This window comes from Odocoileus virginianus, chromosome 25, assembly GCF_023699985.2.
Source record: "Odocoileus virginianus isolate 20LAN1187 ecotype Illinois chromosome 25, Ovbor_1.2, whole genome shotgun sequence".
Lineage (NCBI taxonomy): Eukaryota > Metazoa > Chordata > Mammalia > Artiodactyla > Cervidae > Odocoileus > Odocoileus virginianus.
The window spans coordinates 11,023,244-11,043,432 of NC_069698.1; the positions used below are offsets into that span (position 1 = coordinate 11,023,244).

Here is a 20,189-nt window from a genome sequence, read left to right on the forward strand (position 1 = left end):
TATAAAATTTTAACAGATCTCTATCAGAAAGTGAAAGATCAACAGAATGAAAAAAAATGAAAATAAGGAGAAATTGACAAATCCATAACTAATATAAAATTTTAACAGATCTCTATCAGAAAGTGAAAGATCAACAGATGAAAAGCGATTAGAAATAGATAATACATAAACATATAATTAAAAAGAGTTCCAAGAGCCTGACTTTACCCCACATTGACAGGAATTTTTAATTTCCTTTTAGTGTCCCTGGAGCCAAACGACCAGCCGTCATATCTACCCCAGACCAGGAGTCCATAGGCCTGCAGTCCATATCTTCTCCAACTATACATTTCTATTCTGTCTGGCCCGCAGGTGGCTTGCCCTAGTTTGGGTTGTTTAATTGCAACTACATATTTTTTACTGTCTTATTTTCATTTATTTTTCTCTTTTTTAGTATCTTTTTAATTTCATGGGTATTTTTGATAGTTTATGTATCACTGTTATATGTTTGAATCAGAGGAGATATGCTGAAGTATAAACCCACTTGTCATCTGGGTCAGAAGTTACCACTGTTGAATTTTTTAAAATTTATATTTAGTTTTGATCAGCAATACAGCAATACATGCACAATATATAGTAAAATATTCCCATCGAGAGATACAGAATGCATAATTATGTTTTACATGCCATTCTATTTAGCTTCCCAACAGATGATAAATAAACTCACAATACAACTTCTGTATACCAGCTGGTTAAATTCACTGATTATAAATTTTATCACATGATAAGTTATTTACTTTTTCTATATGGTTTTTCCTTCAAAACAACCCTTGAATCTAGCTCTTTACTCGCCTGTTCTCCAATAGCCGTTCTACTCCCCCACAAGCTTACATATCACATCTTTCCTAGCTCCCATTTTGACCATGGTGTTTCTCTGCCCCTTGCCCACCAAGGCATTGTTATCACTCTTCACTGAAATGCAAATCCCTGGAAGAACCTCATCATCCCATATCCTTGAACTTTACTGACTAAAAATCTCCTTTAAGAAATCTTCTGTCATTAAACCACATTCACCTTTCATCCCAGACTTTCATTATATCTATATATGTATATTGGATTATGATTTATCAGTCTCTATAAAATAGTGGTCCCCAATCTTTTGGGCAACAGGGACTGAATTCGTGGAAGACAATTTTTCCATGAACCAGGGTGGAGGAAGTGAGAGTTTCAGTTCAATTCAAGTGCATTATATTTATTGTGTACTTCATGTTTTTTCAGATTATATCAGCTTCACCTCAGATCAGACATTAGATCCCTAAAGTTGGGGACCCCTGCTGTATAGTATACGTTCACTAATAGGAATACATGTTTTCAACAACACTTCAAGATTAGGGAGTCAACAGTAAAATGGAAAATGTCTGGGATTTGGAGTCAGACAGACCCATGTTTAGAACCTAGCTCCATTACTGTGTGATCCTGGGAAAGCAACTTGCTCTCTCTGAGCCTTCTTTATCAGTCAATTGGGGATGATGATATTTAACTTCCAAGTTGTTGTGAGGACAAAATGAAACACAAGGATAAAATGAGAATGAAATAATGTGTATGGTAAAAGTTGTGTCCAGTGGCCAGCACATACTTATTCCTTAATACATAATTACCACCCTTTCCTGCCTTCCATATGTTTCTCAAGCTTATTACTCATTAGGCTTTAAGTGACTTTAGCATCAGGAACTGCTTCCAGCTAAGTACCAGCTCACAGTTCCTACAAAATGGATATCCAGGTGTGTGATGAGGGTGTACATGTCCCACCTCCTTCCCTGCTGCTCTGCCACTATTCCTACCTAGGGTTGCTGGGCCCTCAATTAAGCATCACCTCTCAAAGGCTCACATTCTCACTGCCAGCAGAATATCAGAAGGAAGTCTCTGGGTTTCAGAGCACAACACCCACAATCAAAGAGAGAAGGTCATCAGTGCAGACACCAGGCACATAGACTGGAGGCCCCAGCTCACCTGCCAGAACCAGCTTCCCTGAAGCAGGATAAGGCTTGTCCGCAGAAGTTCCACAGTTATACTGGTCTGTGTGAAAAGCTCCAAGAAGGCAATCAGGCCTGCCGAAAAGATGACCAAGACCAGAAGCTTGTGCACAAAGATGTCCAGCACTTCCCGGCCATGAATGTGATTGTAGAAGACAAAAGCTGTCAGAGGCAGAAAATATTGTTTGTCCTTTTCAGTGAAACTATCTACTGCTTCCCTCAATACACAACTTTCATAAACACACACATTTATTTGTCCAAAATATCAGATGCCCACTGCTTCCTACAATATTGGAAACCTCTAGCATTGGGGGGAATTCCCAGGTGGCACAGTCCTAAAGAATACACCTGCCAATGCAGGAGGTACAGGGAATGTGGATTCGATCCTTGGGTCTGGAAGATCACCTGGGATAGGAAATGGCAACCTACTCCAGTATTCTTGCCTGGAAAATCTCATGGACAAAGAGCCTGGTGGGCCACAGTTCATGGGGTGGCAAAAGAGTCAGACATGACTGAGCACACAGCATTTTTGGAGTCAACACTACCTCTTTAGGATGGAATCTTTGAAATTTCCTTTCCCCTTCCCCAGCCTTTATTCTCTTCTCCAATACATCATGACATTTTCTATAACTATATTTCAAAGCCATCTTTTATGCAAAATTAAGAATAATAAGCATGAAGGCAACAGTGAAACAGGTATGAAGGTGAACAGACAGATGAATGAGACAAAGCCTCACCTTAAGAAATTCAGTTCACTGAAGGCAGTAAATATACACACAAGTCAGAAGAGTGGAATTTGATGGGTATGATGAGATTCCCTGGAAGCTCCCAAGAAGTAGTAACTAACTATATTTTTTAATCCCATGGACAGAGATGCTGGCTTCAGTTTCATCCTTTTCATTAAGATGAGGGGGAAAAGATATTCACTGAAAATATGATAACATCGTGAGATTAAGAGAATCATGGCATCATAGCTGGTGCCCAACTAAAGCTCTTACCTTTGGATGTGGGAGGCAAAGTGGACATTACGAAAGACTCTCTCTTGATAATGGGGAGATTTTACTAGTTCTACACTCAATCTATCCCTTACATATAAAATAAATGAAAAAAAATCATTAAATACTTGTTTTTGGTGTTTCTGTACAGAGTAACAGGGAGGCTAACAGAACAAGGAATGTTAGGACCTCATTTTTATGCGACTGGATTTTTTGGACCCTGCTTATGATGTAACAGTGGAGTTGCACTATATCAATACTAAAAAGGCTACTTTGTAATTTGGAAGCTACTCTACTGTGAGTGGTCTCCTCGCTTGAGAATATTTATGCTTCACTATTCTGAGCTCAATTTTATATGTAAAAAATGGAAATAATGATCATCTCTTGGATAAATCAGAGATAAGCCATGGCCGTCATTGTTGCTGATTCGTTGCTGAGTCGTAACAGGCAAGTTCTCCAACCCCCATGGCTGTAGCCCAATAGGCTCCTCTGTCCATGGAATTCTCCAGGCAAGAATCCTAGAGCAGGTATTTCTTTAAGAAAGGTGTGAAATGTGAATAAAACACATTGAATGACTGGGCTTGTCCGGCTGTACTAAATGAGTCAGTGTGTGTGTGTTGGTATTCAGTCACGTCCAACTCTTTGTCACCCTGTGGACTGTAGCCCACCAGCCTCCTCTGTCCACTGAATTCTCCAGGCAAGGACACTGGAGTGGTAGCCATTTCCTTCTCCAGGGGATCTTCCTGACCCAGGGGTCAAACCCAGGTCTCTTGCATTGCAGGCAGATTCTTTACCAACTGAGCCACCAGGAAAGCCCAAATGAGTCAGGAGGGAAGGAAAATCTTTGGCATCCTGTCTAGGACATCTTGATAGCTCACCATGGCCCGAACCAAACAGATAACCTTATGAGCCAAGGCTATGCCAGGACACAAAAGAAATATTATTGTAAAGGGCTAGACAAATGTCCAAGAATAATGAAAGGTATATGAAAATACTCATACTTACCCTCCACAAATAAGGCATTTGATAACATTAACTTGCTAAAGGAGGCAGGAAGTGAAATGATGGTAGAAGATAAGATGTTTGTCACACCCAGCAGCCCAAAGAAGAAGTACATGGTAAAATGCTGCCAGCTCAGGAGTTGGACCCATTGACCCTCTTGGTAGTCATACAAGGTCAGGTGTGGTCCTCCAGGAAAGAACTGTTCTCCAAGGATGCCTGAAGAGGGATATATCACACTTTAAGCCATCTTTCCACAATTTTACTGAAAAGGGAAAATGCAGAAGGACCAGCCTACTTCTTAGCCCAATATACTGTCTTTTATTGGCACGGATTCTTCTATCTGGGCTGTTACCTAACAGCTGAGCACTGGTTCTTTAGGCTGGTTTTGAAGCTTCAAAGATTGGTTTGGATAATCACTCTTAGTCAAAGATAGTGAGTTTCATCAAACAGCTATTTCAGATCTTCAAAGATAATGGTCTTAGTTCCACAGAGTTCCCTGATAAGTTCCCCTGATGGCCTTAGTTCCTACTTTAATCTAATGACTAGATAAATCCTGAGTAATTTTAGATTTAGATTTGTGAGGTTAATCCTATAGCATCTGATTATTTCTTCTTACATAATACATCTTTGGGTAGTGAGTTGATCTTGGTTCAGGATTAAAATGCTAGAGTTCAGCTTCTCCCCAGTTAAGGATAACTGAGAAAGCACACACAGATATAGCATATAGTCTAGCCAGTTACATAAATTCTGAAAAACCTTCTTGAAGATGCTGCTTCATTTATTAATCTACAGAATTTGGCAAGGAAATTCCTCTCTTTGAAAAACAGTTGATCCACAGTTGGATGACCATTGCAAAGACCTCTCATCATGAACAAAGCATGAAGAAATCTAAAGGAAAATTAGGAAGTTTTGCCTTCAGTAAAGGAGAGGCTAAAGTGGAACTCTAAAAACAAAGAACATTTTTACAGAGTCATAGAGCCAATGGAAAGGCCTTACAATCATCTGGCCCAACCTCCCTCTCAATTTAGTAACCACACAAAAAGGATGAGCACAGAAGATAAGGTTTTCTTCAACCAGAACCCTGTGGATAGCCTATCAGCAATAATTTGTTATTGACACTTTCCCATAATCACTTGATTATCTTCATGACATTTTGAAAAATGTCTTGGATAGAGTTAACGCTTTGAGGCCTCAGAATAACTGACATAAAAAAGGCTCCAACTAAATCTAAAAAGGAAATTCACCTTGAGTGGACAGGCAAGTTAATTGCTATGACTAACTCATAAGGAATAGCCCTTTGTATAACATGAAGTATAAGTTCTAAAAAATTATACCAGGTAGAAATTACAATTAGAATAGGTATTCAGGTGTTTTTAATAAATGTTTATTTTAGCAATTTTTTGTTTTGATATTGAATTTTCTCTTTGCATGTGAAAATACCCCCCAAATCAAACAGAACACAGAAAAGGGTCACTCACCAGTTAAAGCCATTCCAACTATTATGATTCCTTCCAACATTTCAATTCGACGGAATAATGCTTTGGAATCAAGGTAAGAAGTCCGTTTCTGCTTTTTGAAGGCATATTTCAGAATGCACTTTATAGTCCACCAAATCCCCATGATAAGAAAGAAGGATCCAGGGAGAGCATGGCCTTTGAAATTCCCCATAACTACCAAAATAAGAACACAGAGAAGATGAAGGTGTTTCATTTCCAAAACTTGGCCAAAACATCACTTATTCCTGTATACTATCTTCTGATGATGGTAGATATATACTGCTGAGTCAGAGGATCCAGTATAACTGTCGACAGACGTAGACCAATTACAAGATCAACAATACCATCAAGTAAAAATTAGACATTCGTTGAACACTGAACCTTATTCTAGGTGTTTTGTCTACTGATTTACATGTAATCTCTAACCTAATTTTCACAATATACCCACGAATCAGGGGTTAAATCACATTTTCAATTGGGATACAGGTGTAGAGAAGTGAAATTACTTATCCAAATCTCACAATTATTAAAAAAAAACTTTCACTGTTTTTAATAAGGAGCTCAAAAGATCTCTTAAAAGTAATAGTATGTACTTAGCCAACACACTTTAATCACATTTGAAAGATAGTAATGGGAAAGTTCTATCTTTTTGTTTACAACTCAAAGAGATATGAAGTTGCCTACAAAAAAATTTAAGTAGGTAATTTCAGAGTATCAAACATCAAGTGTGTGGAAGAGACCACTAGTGCTCATCAAATATCTGTGTACTCTTCCACACACTTTTCCCAGCTTCTTCTCCACTTTAATCAGAACCATGTTTCTAGTTCTGTCCAGCAGATTGTGGCATTTGTCACTTTCATGCTAAGTCAGTTAAGAGCTGATGTGACTCCTTTAACTTGTTTTTCCCCTGCCTTGGCAACCTAGGCATGGCATATCTACAACACAGAAGACAGTCAACCAGATTGCATGAGATTTTTGCAGGAAACAACCCTTTATTGAGTTAAGTCGTTAAAAGTTGACATTTAACAGCTTAATCCAGCAGATTCAGAGGGATACCAAGCCAAATCAGATTGTAAATTCTGTAAACATAACTGCTACATGATCAAGCAACAAAAAAACAGAAATACTCTTTCTTTTTGGTCTTGACCAAAAAAAATATGAGTTTTCAATTACTTGAGCAGTCCTTTGTTCAAAGCTATTGTACTTTCTACAGAATAACAAAGAGAGAACTCAGAATCATCCCTGTGGATTTGACAGTAGGTCAGTATAGAAGAACTCATGAAAGGGGGATTTCAGGATTCCCCCCAGCCCAGTAGGGCTGGGTGCTGGACCTCTTGGTTTGGGACAGTTCCCTTTGAGTTACTTCCACATCCTTCTGACAAAACTGTGAAGTTTCAAAGATGAACTGTGAAGCTGACTCAAACACTAAAAGTCTCTTAAATCTCCAGCTGAGACCCCAGACGGACATTTCAGCAGCCCATGAATCATCCATACCATCCTATAGACTCTGCCTCAGTGTACCGCATAGTTCAAAGTGCAGCTTCTTATCCAGACTCTGACTCTAATGAGTGGCATGGTCTAGGTGAGGTCCCTTAAGTTCTCTGAGCCTTGGTCCTTAATTAATAAAGAAGGAGGTGGCCTACCTGACACCTGGAGCTCCTTCCTGCCCCAAGAGATTCACGGATTCATTATCCTAACCACCATCTTTATCACAGTGTTACTGAGTCCTCTTACTTGTCATAGCTTGCGTGCGTGCGTGCGTGCATGCATGCTTAGTTACATCAGCCAGGCTCCTCTGTCCACGGGATTCTCCAGGCAAGAATACTGGAGTCGGTTGCCATTTCTTTCTCCAGGGATAAAGTATGAAGTGAGTGAAGTGAAGTCGCTCAGTCGTGTCCGACTCTTTGCAACCCCGTGGACTGTACCCTACTAGGCTCCTCCATCCATGGCATTTTCCAGGCAAGAGGACTGGAGTGGGGTGCCATTTCCTTCTCCATGTCATAGCTTAGGCAACCACAAGAGACTAAAAAATACTCTACATGGGATTGAAAAGTACCTCTACACTGTAAATTTTTTTAACTTTTCTGGAAAAGAATCTGATATATTCTAAAGGAATCTTCAAGATTTTACATTCCTTGGTACAGGGAAGGCACTTCTAGGAATTTATCCTAAACATCTAACTGGAAATACAGGTACCAAGTTAGAAACAATACACATGTCTAAGATTAGGAGATAGGGGGTATATTTAGTTAAAATAAATAAATAGGAATATTTTAAAACTGAGGAAGAGCTGAAGATCTAGAAAACTAGATCTGAATCCCAACTTTGCCATTTACCCACTCCACGTCTTGGGGAAACTTATTTACCCCTTCAGGGCCTCAGATTCCTCTTCTGTTGTGATCATGGGGCTCATGTGCTGTCGTTTTCAACTTTTTGCAACCCCCTAAACTGTCACCTGCCAGGCCCCTCTGTCCATGGAATCCTCCAGGCAAAACTACTGGAGGAGAGGAGAGCCCCGTGTTCTGCTTCCAAGGGCAACATGTCGGCTTTTGGATTGAGATCGTATTAAACTCGGTATTACTAGGCTTTGCAGGCAATAGTAAAGCAAGGAACTAAAGACAGATATACAGGTGGTGGTGTTCTAGAAGTTGACTGGAGTGATGTTTGAGGTTCTGAGTGAGTCAACTTCTAGAACACCACCACCTGGTGAAAACCTAGTAGCCTCCACAAAGCAGAGCGAACCTGCCAGCCAGCCAGCAGAAACCCCGGGGAGATCACCAGGCTAACAAGCCAGAAGGGCCTTTCGCAGCATCCTCCCTGCTTGACTGCACCACGTATAAAGGTTCAGGCAGCCCTAAAATGGTGAGCTTCAAGATTCAATCACTGTTTTATAGCTTCCAGCCATCCTAAAAATTTATACCCTTCCCCATCCAGAAAAAAACCCTCTGCTCCTAATGACACCAAACATCAGCCGTTAAGCTAAGACAAGAAACAATGCCTGAAACCCCCATTAGCTGTATTTTTCTGGCCAACCCCTGACATACACAAACACACATACACCACCCAAAAGGGAAATATTTTAAAACTCTCGCATTTGGGGGTAATATTGGGCAAATCTCAAGTGCAAAATCAGGTGTTAGGGGTTCATTCCCATAACCAAAGCCACTTAAACAATGACAAGGCCTGTGTACGAAAAGAGGAGAGAACTCAAAATAGCCGCGAGAAACAGATTCTAAAATTTACTTATTGGATTCTGAACCAAATATAAATGAATACCATGGAGAAAAACTTAAACTACCAATTCGTCTTCAGCCACCACAAAATTTTAAGTAAAAATTCATCTTGAGCCATGACCAAAATAAAATATTACTAAATCTTATTTAGTAACTCATATCAAGACATTTATAAATCCAATTCAATACACCAATTTGAGCTATTTCTTGAGCTCACTTTATCACTTGCCTCCATTCTCAAAGCAATGTGTATGTAAGCATACATAGCTTTATTTTTTTTTTTGATTCTCCACCATTCCATATCAGTTCTTTCTCTCCCAAATTTCAACTGTTTTGAAAGACTTTCTTAGTTAAATTATCCTTACCTTCACACTTTCCTCAGTGTCAACTCCCATGCAATTCTCTTCTCCCGGAATAGAATTTACAATGGTCCCAGTCTCAAGAAGGAAAAGCAGATACTGACTGGCCTAAGTCTAAAACTGTCCCCTCTTCCTCCTTGGAGACTAAACCAATGTGCTCATATCCTCCCAGCTTGAACTTGAGCAGATACATCTTCAGAATATGTCACAATGCCTGCATAAATGTGAGTCTAAGGACTACACCCTTTTGAACACCTTACCTCCAGTCCAAACATTGTGCCATAGAGTATTTCCCAATGAGACTCACCTTGACACCCCACCCACATGACCACAGTTATGTCCCACCTGCTGTGAAACCCAGACCCAGGGGAACATGTTTGATCTTCAGTCTCTGTCTTCCAGGCTATCAAGATGGACAGGAGACAAAAGGAAAGGTCATGGCAGCAGTAACACAATAAAGCCTGATTTTAAATCTGAAAAAGACAAACCATCTTCTAACATACAGTGTCTCAAGCAAGAGATTGGCACAGGTGCTTAAGTTGGGAGTCACAGCCAAATCAAAGTTATAGGAATAAGAAAGTTCAGTTCAGTTCAGTCGCTCAGTTGTGTCCAACTCTTTGTGACCCCATGGACTGCAGCACACCAGGCCTCCCTGTCCATTACCAGCTCCCAAAGTTTACCCAAATTCATGTCCATTGAGTCGGTGATGCCATCCAGCCATCTCATCCTCTGTCGTCCCCTTCTCCTCCCGCCTTCAATCTTTCCCAGCATCAGGGTCTTTTCAAATGAGTCAGTTCTTTGCATCAGGTGGCCAAAGTATTGGAGTTTCAGTTTCAACATCAGTCCTTCAAATGAATATTCAGGACTGATTTCCTTTAGGATGGACTGGTTCAATCTCCTTGTAGTCCAGGGGACTCTCAAAAGTCTTCTCTAACACCACAGTTCAAAATAAAAAAGATGATGGGAAAACATTTAAGTAGGTCAACTGTGAAGGTCACCTGCTCTCACAGAATACACAAACTGTGATTTAGGTGAATAAATAAGTTAGAATAAATTATTCTAAACCAATATGAGGCTTGAACAAAGGGAAATGTGAACAGAAGCAACAGTCTGACTCTAACCTGGAGAGCCAGCAGCTGCTACCCTATCTGCATTCAAGTCTTATTTCCTCCTCCAGTGTAAACTCTTGCTGAACAAGGGCCAGGTCCCCTAGAAGGCTTCACACCTAGTTAGCACTCAATAAATAGCCAGATAATGATGAGCTCCTGCATGGGAACTTCCTTGAAACACTGGCCTGGGTGGCAACCAGGATCAGAAAGAGTCAGGGTGCCTAATTAAATGCAGACTGGGCTCACTTCAGATTTACTAAATCAATCAGTAGGGGGAAGCCCAGAAGTCTGCATTTTTAAGACTCACCACTTGATCTTTAGGTACTCTTGAGTTTTGAGGACCAAAGGCTTAGAGTATGTGGGGGACAAGCAAGATGGCACCAAGACACTCAGATTTAAATGTGGCCTCCCCAACACCATTCCCCAGAGGCATTTGTCTTCCATCAGTACCTAAGTCCTGATGTGTTTGCTCACATCAGGCATCATATTAGGCAATGGTGTGTGGCTCAACACCTGCTCTCAGACCAGATGATAATCTGGCTCTGTCAGGTGACAATAATCATTCTAAAGTGCTGCCATTCGATTTATTTTTACTCTATTTTATCATGCATTATTAAGACAGCATTTCACTTTTATCTTTTCTATACCCCTGGTTCTTATTCCCATATCCTTCTCAATGTTCAGATAGCTAAAACCATCCACGTCACAAGGATCATTCTTAATCAAACATCCAGAATCACAGACAGAACAAGAACACTCAACCTGAAACTATGTGACAGGATAAGGCAATCCAAAGGCTTATGTCTTGAAAAACAAAACTGACAAATAGAAAGTAAGAATAAATGCCATGTTGCCTTATGTGCCTGTAGTCAACTCTTCAAATATAGGAGCCTAGATTGTTTCTGTTAGTGGTGTTGCAACTGAGATGGGTAGGAAGCCAGCATGTACTATAAAGTGTTAATAACTTTCCATGTATCTGCTTATTCTCTTTGAGAAAACCCAAGGAACTCTTCTTTCCACCACAGTTCAGTTCAGTAGCTCAGTCGTGTCCGAGTCTTTGTGACCCATGCACTGCAGGACGCCAGGCCTCCCTGTCCCTCACCAACTCACAGAGTTTACTCAAACTCATGTCCATTGAGTCAGAGATGACATCCAACCATCTCATCCTCTGTCATCCCCTTCTTTCCAACACAGGTATGTTTTTCCACCACAGGTATGAGGAAACTGAGACTCCAAGAGATTTACTAACCAACACTATGGCACAGAGTTATTAAAGACCAGAGCCAGGATTTCAAATTCTTCCTATACCTGATTCCAAATCCCATTCTGTCCTCCCAGATAAGAGCAAAGACTAGAAAAGGTTTTCAAACAGTCCCACCAGACAGTCTTCACCAAGTATATCTGCATAGGTTAAACACAGAAGGGAGAAGAATCTTCCCTGTAGGATTATCAATAACTGAGTTGTCAGCACATGTGAAGGAGGTGAAGCTTTGAACATAGCCACAGTATTTATTATCCAATATGGTAGTCAAAGTCAGAATGCAGACGTATGGCACCAAAAAAGAAAACCAGGCTGAGTAGTGTGCGACATCATTTGACAAAGGTCTAGACACTGGGATGAGTATCAGTGATGTGGTAAGAATCTAAAGTAGTCGTCTGCAGCTCCAGGCTTCATTCAGTTCAGTTCAGTCGATCAGTTTGTCTGACTCTTTGCAACCCCATGAACCACAGCACGCCAGGCCTCCGTGTCCATCACAAACTCCCAAAGCTTACCCAAATTCATGTCCATTGAGTCGGTGATGCCATCCAACCATCTCATCCTCTGTTGTCCCCTTTTCCTCCCACCTTCAATCTTTCCCAGCATCAGGATCTTTTCAAATGAGTCACCTCTTCACATCAGGTGGCCAAAATATTGGAGTTTCAGATTCAATATCATTCCTTCCAATGAACATCCAGGTCTGATCTCCTTTAGGATGGACTGGTTGGATCTCCTTGCAGTCCAAGGGACTCTCAAAAGGCTTCTCCAACACCACAGTTTAAAAATATCAATTCTTCAGTGCTCAGCTTTCTTTATAGTCCAACTCTCACATCCATACATGACTACTGGAAAAACCATAGCCTTGACGAGATGGACCTTTGTTGGCAAAGTAATGTCTCTGCTTTTTAATATGCTATCTAGGTTGGTCATAACTTTCCTTCCAAGGAGTAAGCGTCTTTTAATTTCATAGCTGCAATCACCATCTGCAGTGTTTTGGAGCCCCCAAAAATAAAGTCAGCCATGGTTTCCACTGTTTCCCCATCTATTTGCCATGAAGTGATGGCATGATCTTAGTTTTCTGAATGTTGAGTTTCAAGCCAACTTTTTCACTCTCCTCTTTCACTTTCATCAAGAGGCTCTTTAGTTCTTCACTTTCTGCCATAAGGGTGGTGTCATCGGAATATCTGAGGTTATGGATATTTCTCCGGGCAATCTTGATTCCAGCTTGTGCTTCATCCAGCCCAGCGTTTCTCATGATGGACTCTGCATATAAGTTAAATAAGCAGGGTGACAATATACAGCTTTGACGTACTCCTGTTCCTATTTGGAACCAGTCTATTGTTCCATGTCCAGTTCTAACTGTTGCTTCCTGGACTGCATTAGGTTTCTCAAGAGGCAAGTCATGTGGTCTAGTATTCCCATCTCTTTTGGAATTTTCCACAGCTTATTGTGATCCATGCAGTGAAAGGCTTTGGCATAGTCAATAAAGCAGAAATAGATGTTTTTCTGGAACTCTCTTGCTATTTTGATGATCCAGCGGATGTTGGCAATTTGATATCTGGTTCCTCTGCCTTTTCTAAAACCAGCTTGAACATCTGGAAGCTCACGGTTCACGTATTGCTGAAGCCTGGCTTGGAGAATTTTGAGCATTACTTTACTAGCATGTGAGATGAGTACAATTGTGTGGTAGTTTGAACATTCTTTGGCACTGCCTTTCTTTGGGATTGGAATGAAAACTGACCTTTTCCAGTCCTGTGGCCACTGCTGAGTTTTCCAAATTTGCTGGCATATTGAGTGCAGCACTTTCACAGCATCATCTTTCAGGATTTGAAATAGCTCAACTGGAATTCTATCACCTCCACTAGCTTTGTTCATAGTGATGCTTCCTAAGGCCCACTTGACTTCCCATTCCAGGATGTCTGGCTCTAGGTGAGTGACCACACCATCGTGGTTATCTGGGTCGTGAAGATTTTTTTTGTACAGTTTTCTGTGTATTCTTGCCACCTCTTCTTAATATCTTCTGCTTCTGTTAAGTCCATACTGTTTCTGTCTTTTATTGAGCCCATCTTTGCATGAAATGTTCCCTTGATAGCTCTAATTTTCTTGAAGAGATCTCTAGTCTTTCCCATTCTATTGTTTTCCTCTATTTCTTTGCATTGATCACTGAGGAAGGCTTTCTTATCTCTGTTTGCTATTCTTTGGAACTCTGCATTCAAATGGGTATATCTTTCCTTTTCTTCTTTGTTTTTCGCTTCTCTTCTTCTCACAGCTATATGCAAAGCCTCCTCAGACAGCCATTTTCCTTTTTTGCATTTCTTTTTCTTAGCGATGGTCTTGATCCCTGTCTCCTGTACAATGCCATGAACCTCCGTCCATAGTTCAGTAGGCACTGTGTCTATCAGATCTAGTTCGTTAAATCTATTTCTCACTTCCACTGTATAATCATAAGGGATTTGATTAAAGTCATACCTGAATGGTCGAGTGGTTTTCCCTACTTTCTTCAATTTAAGTCTGAATTTGGCAATAAGGATTTCATGATCTGAGCCACAGTCAGCTCCTGGTTTTGTTTTTGCTGACTGTATACAGCTTCTCCATCTTTGGCTGCAAAGAATATAATCAGTCTGATTTCAGTGTTGACCATCTGGTGATGTCCATGTGTAGAGTCTTCTCTTGTGTTGTTGGAAGAGGGTGTTTGTTATGACCAGTGCGTTCTCTTGGCAAAACTCTATTAGCCTTTGCCCTTCTTCTCTCTGTACTCCAAGGCCAAATTTGCTTGTTACTCCAGGTGTTTCTTGACTTCCTACTTTTGCATTCCAGTACCCTATAATGAAAAGGACAACTTTTTTTGGGTGTTAGTTCTAAAAGGTTTTGTAGGTCTTCATAGAACTGTTCAACTTGAGCTTCTTCAGCGTTACTGGTCGGGGCATAGACTTGGATTACCATGAAACTGAATGGTTTCCCTTGGAAACAAACAGAGATCATTCTGTTGTTTTTGAGATTGCATCCAAGTACTGCATTTTGGACTCTTTTGTAGACTAAGATGGCTACTCCTTTTCTTTAAGGGATGTTTGCCCACAGTAGTAGATGTAACGGTCATCTGAGTTAAATTCACCCATTTCAGTCCATCTTAGTTCACTGATTCCTAGAATGTCAATGTTCACTCTTGTCATCTCTTGTTTGACCACTTCCAATTTGCCTTGACTCATGGACCTAACATTCCAGGTTCCTATGCAATATTGCTCTTTACAGCATCGGACCTTGCTTCTATCACCAGTTACATCCACAACTGGGTGTTGTTTTTGCTTTGGTTCCATCCCTTCATTTTTTCTGGAGTTATTTCTCCATTGCATCCTAGGCACCTACCCAGACTTCATGCTGCTTCACTACTCATGTCAATGAAAAATGTCAAAAATACTTTGTCAAAAATCATAAAATTACACACTTAAAATTTAGGGCTAAACTTTATTATATGTAAATTATACTTCAATAAAGCTAACTGAAAAGGGAGAATGGACACTTCTGCACTTCCTTCTCTCCTGGCAACCTGGAACACAATTTTGATGGATAGAGCCTTAGCAACTATTTTAGATAATAAGGCCCATGTGGAAGAAACAGAGCAGTGAATCTGAAAGAAACTTAACCTGGACAACTTTGTTAGGATTCATCCCATTCCTGAATACTCCATTTCTATGAATATTTTATGCAATATGGAAATGAAATCTATCATGTATAAAAGCCAAAAATATTTAAATCTGTTTTGTACAGCAACAATAACCTTAAAAACTATGTTTCATATAATAGCTAACATTTATTGCTTGCTTTCTGTATATCAGTCTCCATTCAAGTAAGTACTTTGCATTTTAACTTATTTAACCTTCATAAGAAACCTCTGAAGTAGATACCAGTGGATACTCTTGTCATTCTGATTTTGTAGACAAAGAACTTGAGTTACAGTTAGAACTAAGATGTCCACAGTCACATAGGTGACAAGTAACAGTACTGGACTTTATATCCAACCCTTGGTCTATAGTACCTTTACCGCAATGTACCATAAATACAGTTAAAAAACCCATGACCGAGAAGACATTGGCAATAAAGATAACTGACAAAGGCTGAGCAGCCAGAATGTAATTTTTAACCAGGAATCAGTTAAAAAGAAAAAAAAAGTTCTGTTCCCCTAAACCCTTCTACCATGGGCAAGAATAAGAACAGACAATTCAACATAAGGCAAAACCTTAATGACTGATAATCATATGAAAAGATGTTCAATATCACTAGAAATCAAAGAAAAATAAATTTAAAGCAGAGCTATATTTTCCCCTATTACTTTATCAAAATTAAAAAGATCTATTACATCAAGTGTTGGGGAGTGTGTGAGGAAACTGGAGTGCTTATACACTGCCAGAAGTGTAAACGAGATTGCTGGCCACAGCCCAGCACTTCCATTTGTGCTATGTACCCTAAAAATTCATAGACTAGACATGTTCCCTTGAATATATAAAAAAAAATGTTGCTGCATTCGTAGTAGTAACATGAAATTAGAAATAATCTGAATATCCATCAATATAGAAATGGAAAAATAACATGAAGCAACATATACGTAGAATACTAGAGTTAAAAAAGACCTCTTTAAAGATAAAAGTGCTAGATCTATATTTAGCAACATGGATGGATTTTTAAAGCATTAGTTTGAATGAAAATTACAAGTTACAAAACACAATTATGGTTTGATGCAACTTACATATTGTTCTTAAACATTTGAAACATAATACCATTCATTACTTACTCACATATATGAATATAAAAATATAAAGTCAAGGACAGGCACTAGTAATCGTGGTTTCCTTTGGGGAGTGAAGGAGACTAGAACCGCAGGATGTCATGGGGTGCTCCTCTTTTATTTAAAAGAAAGAAACACTTGAAGCAAATAATACAAAATGTCAGTTCTGCATTGTCAGAAGACTAGAGTATGCCATATTATCTAGTGCACTTTCATTATTTTTTTTAATTAATAGGCTTTATTTTTTAGAAACACTTTAGGCTTATAAAAAATTAAGCAAAAATTACAGAGTTCCATGTTTTCTCTCCCCAACCCTCACAGTTTCCCATATAATAACATTACGCATTCATGTGGTACCTTTGTTACAACTGAGGAACCAACCATGATACATTTTTACTAACTGAAGTGCATTATTTACATTAGGGTTCACTTTGTGTTTTACAGGTCTTTGGGTTTGACAAATGCATCATGCCATATATCCATCAGTACAGTATCATACAGAATATCCCTCAAAAACTTCCTTTGCTCCACCTACTCATCCCTTCCCTCCTGCCCCTGAGCCCCTGGCAACAACTAGTCTTTTTACTATTTCTATATTTCTATAGTTTTGTCTTTTCTATAATGTCATATAACTGGAATCATACAACATGTAGCCTTCCCAGACTGAACCCTTTCTCTTAGCAACAAGCATTTAAATTTCCTCTGTGTATTTTTGTGTCTTGATAGTTCATTTCTTTTTAGTGCTGAATAATATTCCTGTAGGTCAAGAAGCAACATTTAGAACCAGACATGGAAAATGGACTGGTTTAAAATTGGGAAAGGAGTATGTCAAGGCTGTATACTGTCACCCTGCCTATTTAACTTCTATGGAGCGTACATCATACAAAATGCCAGGCTGGATGAATCACAAGGTGGAATCAAGATTTCAAGGAGAAATATCAACAACCTGAGATATGCAGATGATACACCACCCTAATGGCAGAAAGCAAAGAGAAACTAAAGAGCCTCTTGACGAAGGTAAAAGAGGAGAGTGAAAAAGCTGGCTTAAAACTCAACATTCAAAAAACTAAGATCATGGCATCTAGTCCCACCACTTCATGGCAAATAGATGGGAAAACAATGGAAACAGTGACAGACTTTATTTTCTTGGGTTCCAAAATCACTGTGGATGGTGACTGCAGTCATGAAGTTAAAAAATGTTTGCTCCATGGAAGAAAAGCTATGACCAACCTAGACAGCATATTAAAAAGCAGAGACATTACTTTGCCAACAAAGGTCTATATAGTCAAACTATGGTTTTTTCAGTAGTCATGTATGGATGTGAGAGTTGGTCTATAAAGGAAGCTGAGCACCAAAGAAATGATGCTTTCAAATTGTGGTGCTGGAGAAGACTCGAGAGTCCCTTGGACAGCAAAGAGATCCAACCAGTCCATCCTAAAGGACATCAACCCTGAATATTCATTGGAAGGACTGATGCTGAAGCTGAAATTCCAATACTTTGGCCACTTGATGTGAAGAGGTGACTCACTGGAAAAGACATGCTGGGGAAGATTGAAGGCAGGAGGAGAAGAGGATGACAGAAGATGAGATGGTCTGATGACATCATCGACTCATTGGACATAAGTTTGAGTGAACTCTGGGAGATGGTGAAGGACAGAGAAGCCTGGCATGCTGCATGCAGTTCATGGGGTTGCAAAGAGTCGGACATGACTTATTGACTGCACAAAAACAACAGTATTCCATTGTATGACTGTTTCACTGTTTCTTGTTTTTTAACCCATTCCCTTAGTGAAGGACATCTTGGTTGCTTCCAGTTTAGGGTGTTTATATTATACAGTTGCTATACACATTTAAACATTTATGTGCAGGCTTTTGTATGGACATCAGGTTCCAACTCATTTGAGTAAATATCAAGGAGCACAATCCTGAATCACATGGTATGAGTATGATCTGTTTTGCAAGAAGCTACCAAATTGTCTTCTAAAATAGCTGTATCATTTTACATCCCCAGGAACAAATGACAAGGAATTTGCTCCATATCTATCCTCTCTAGCATTTGATGTTGTCAGTGTTCTGGATTTCAGCCATTCTAGTAGGTGTACAATAGTACCTTATTGTTTTCCTTTCAATATCAATGAAGACATAATTTATCATCTGTATATTTTCTTTATTGAAGTGTCTGCTTAGATCTTTTGCTTACTTTTTAATTGGGTTATTTGTTTTCTTACTGCTGACTTTTGAGAGTTCTTTATATATCTGGATTTCTCTCCTTTATCAGACATGTGAACTGCAAGTATATCCTCCCAGTCTGCGGCTTGCTTTTTTCATTCTCTTAAAAGTATCACAGACTGGAAGTTTTAAGTTATAGTGTAACATACATTTTTTTCTTTCATGGATTGTGCACTTGATGTTGTAGCTAAAAACTGATCATACCCAAGGTCACCTTGATTTTCTATGTTATATTCTAGAAGCTATACAGTTTTGTTTTCACATTTAGGTCTATGATCCATTTTTAATTAATTTTTGTGAAAAAATATAAGGACTATCTATAGATCTTTGTTTTTTTGAATGTGGGTGGGTATACAGTTGTTCCAGCACCACAAAGATTATTCTCTCTATGCACAGAATTTCAAAGATCACTTGACTGTATGTATGTGAGTCTATTTATGGGCAGTCTATTGTGTCTCATCTATGTGTCTTTTCTTTCACCAGTACTACACTGTCTTGATAACTGTAGCTTTAAACTATTTCTTGAAATCAGGTAGAGTCAGTCCTCTGATTTTGTTCTTCCAGATTGTGTTGGTTATTTTGGGTCTTTTGCCTTTCCATACAATGTTTAAAATTAGTTTGTCAATATCCACCAAAAAAATTGCTGGGATTTTAAGTGGTATTGCATACATAGATCAATACAACACTGAATCTAAGAACTGACAACATTGGTTCATTTCATCCATAAAGATGGAATATCTTTCCATTTATGTAGACTTTTTATTTTTTTCATTAGAGGTTTATACTTTTCCTCATATAAATCTTATACATATTTTCTTAAACTTGTATTTCTTTTTTTGGTGCTAAGGTAATTAGTGTCATGCGTTTCTTTTAATTAATCACTTTAACTGGAGAATAATTACTTTACAATATTGTGATGGTCTTTGCCATACGTCAACATGAACTGGCCACAGGTAGATATGTGTACCCCCCATCCTGAACCCCTCCCACCTTCCTCCTTACCCTAGCCCTCTGGGCTGTCCTAGAGCACTGGCTTTGGTGCTCTGGTTCACGTACCAAATTTGCACTGGTCCTCTATTTTACATACGATAATATGCATGTTTCAGTGGTATTCTCTCAAATCATCCCACCCTCGCCTTCCTCCGCTGAGCCCAAAAGTCTGATCTTTACGTCTGTGTCTCCTTTGCTGCCCTGCATATAGCATCACTGGTATCATCTTTCTAAATTCCATAGATATGTTTTAATATACGGTGTTTGTCGTTCTCTTTCTGACTTACTTCACTCTGTATAATAGGCTCCAGGTTCATCCACCTCATTAGAACTGACTCAAATGTATTCCTTTTTAATGGCTGAGTAATATTCCATTGTGTATATATACCACAACTTCCCTATCCATTCATCTGCCGATGGACATCTAGGTTGCTTCCGTGTCCTAGCTACTGTAAACAGTGCTTCAATGAGCACTGGGGTACATATGCCTATTTCAATTTTGGTTTCCTTGGGGTGTATGCCCAGCATTGGGATTGCTGGGTCTATTCTATTCCCAGTTTTTAAAGGAATCTCCACACTGTTCTCCATAGTTGCTGTACCAGTTTGCAGTTCAACTGACAGTGTAAGAGGGTTCCCTTTTCTCCATATCCTCTAGCATTTATTGTTTGTAGACTTTTTGACGGTGGCCATTCTGACCAGTATGAGATGATACCTCTTTGTGGTTTT

General features: G+C 39.4%; 1 protein-coding gene across 4 annotated transcripts in view; it reads right to left on the reverse strand.

Moving 5' to 3' along the window:
* The window catches only part of LOC110147926 (transmembrane protein 45A), an 87,229-nt gene that overhangs the window by 19,795 nt on the left and 47,245 nt on the right, over positions 1 to 20,189 (reverse strand). For 3 of the 4 annotated variants that reach the window (XM_070455003.1, XM_070455001.1, XM_070455000.1), the window contains exons 2-4: positions 5,488 to 5,679; positions 4,013 to 4,225; positions 1,990 to 2,174 (exon numbers count right to left, since the gene is read on the reverse strand). In XM_070455003.1, the coding sequence (XP_070311104.1) occupies positions 1,990 to 2,174; positions 4,013 to 4,225; positions 5,488 to 5,679 (590 nt within the window). Of the gene's footprint in view, positions 1 to 1,989; positions 2,175 to 4,012; positions 4,226 to 5,487; positions 5,680 to 9,103; positions 9,263 to 20,189 lie in introns of those variants that run through there. The other variant, XM_070455002.1, reaches the window with a different exon arrangement.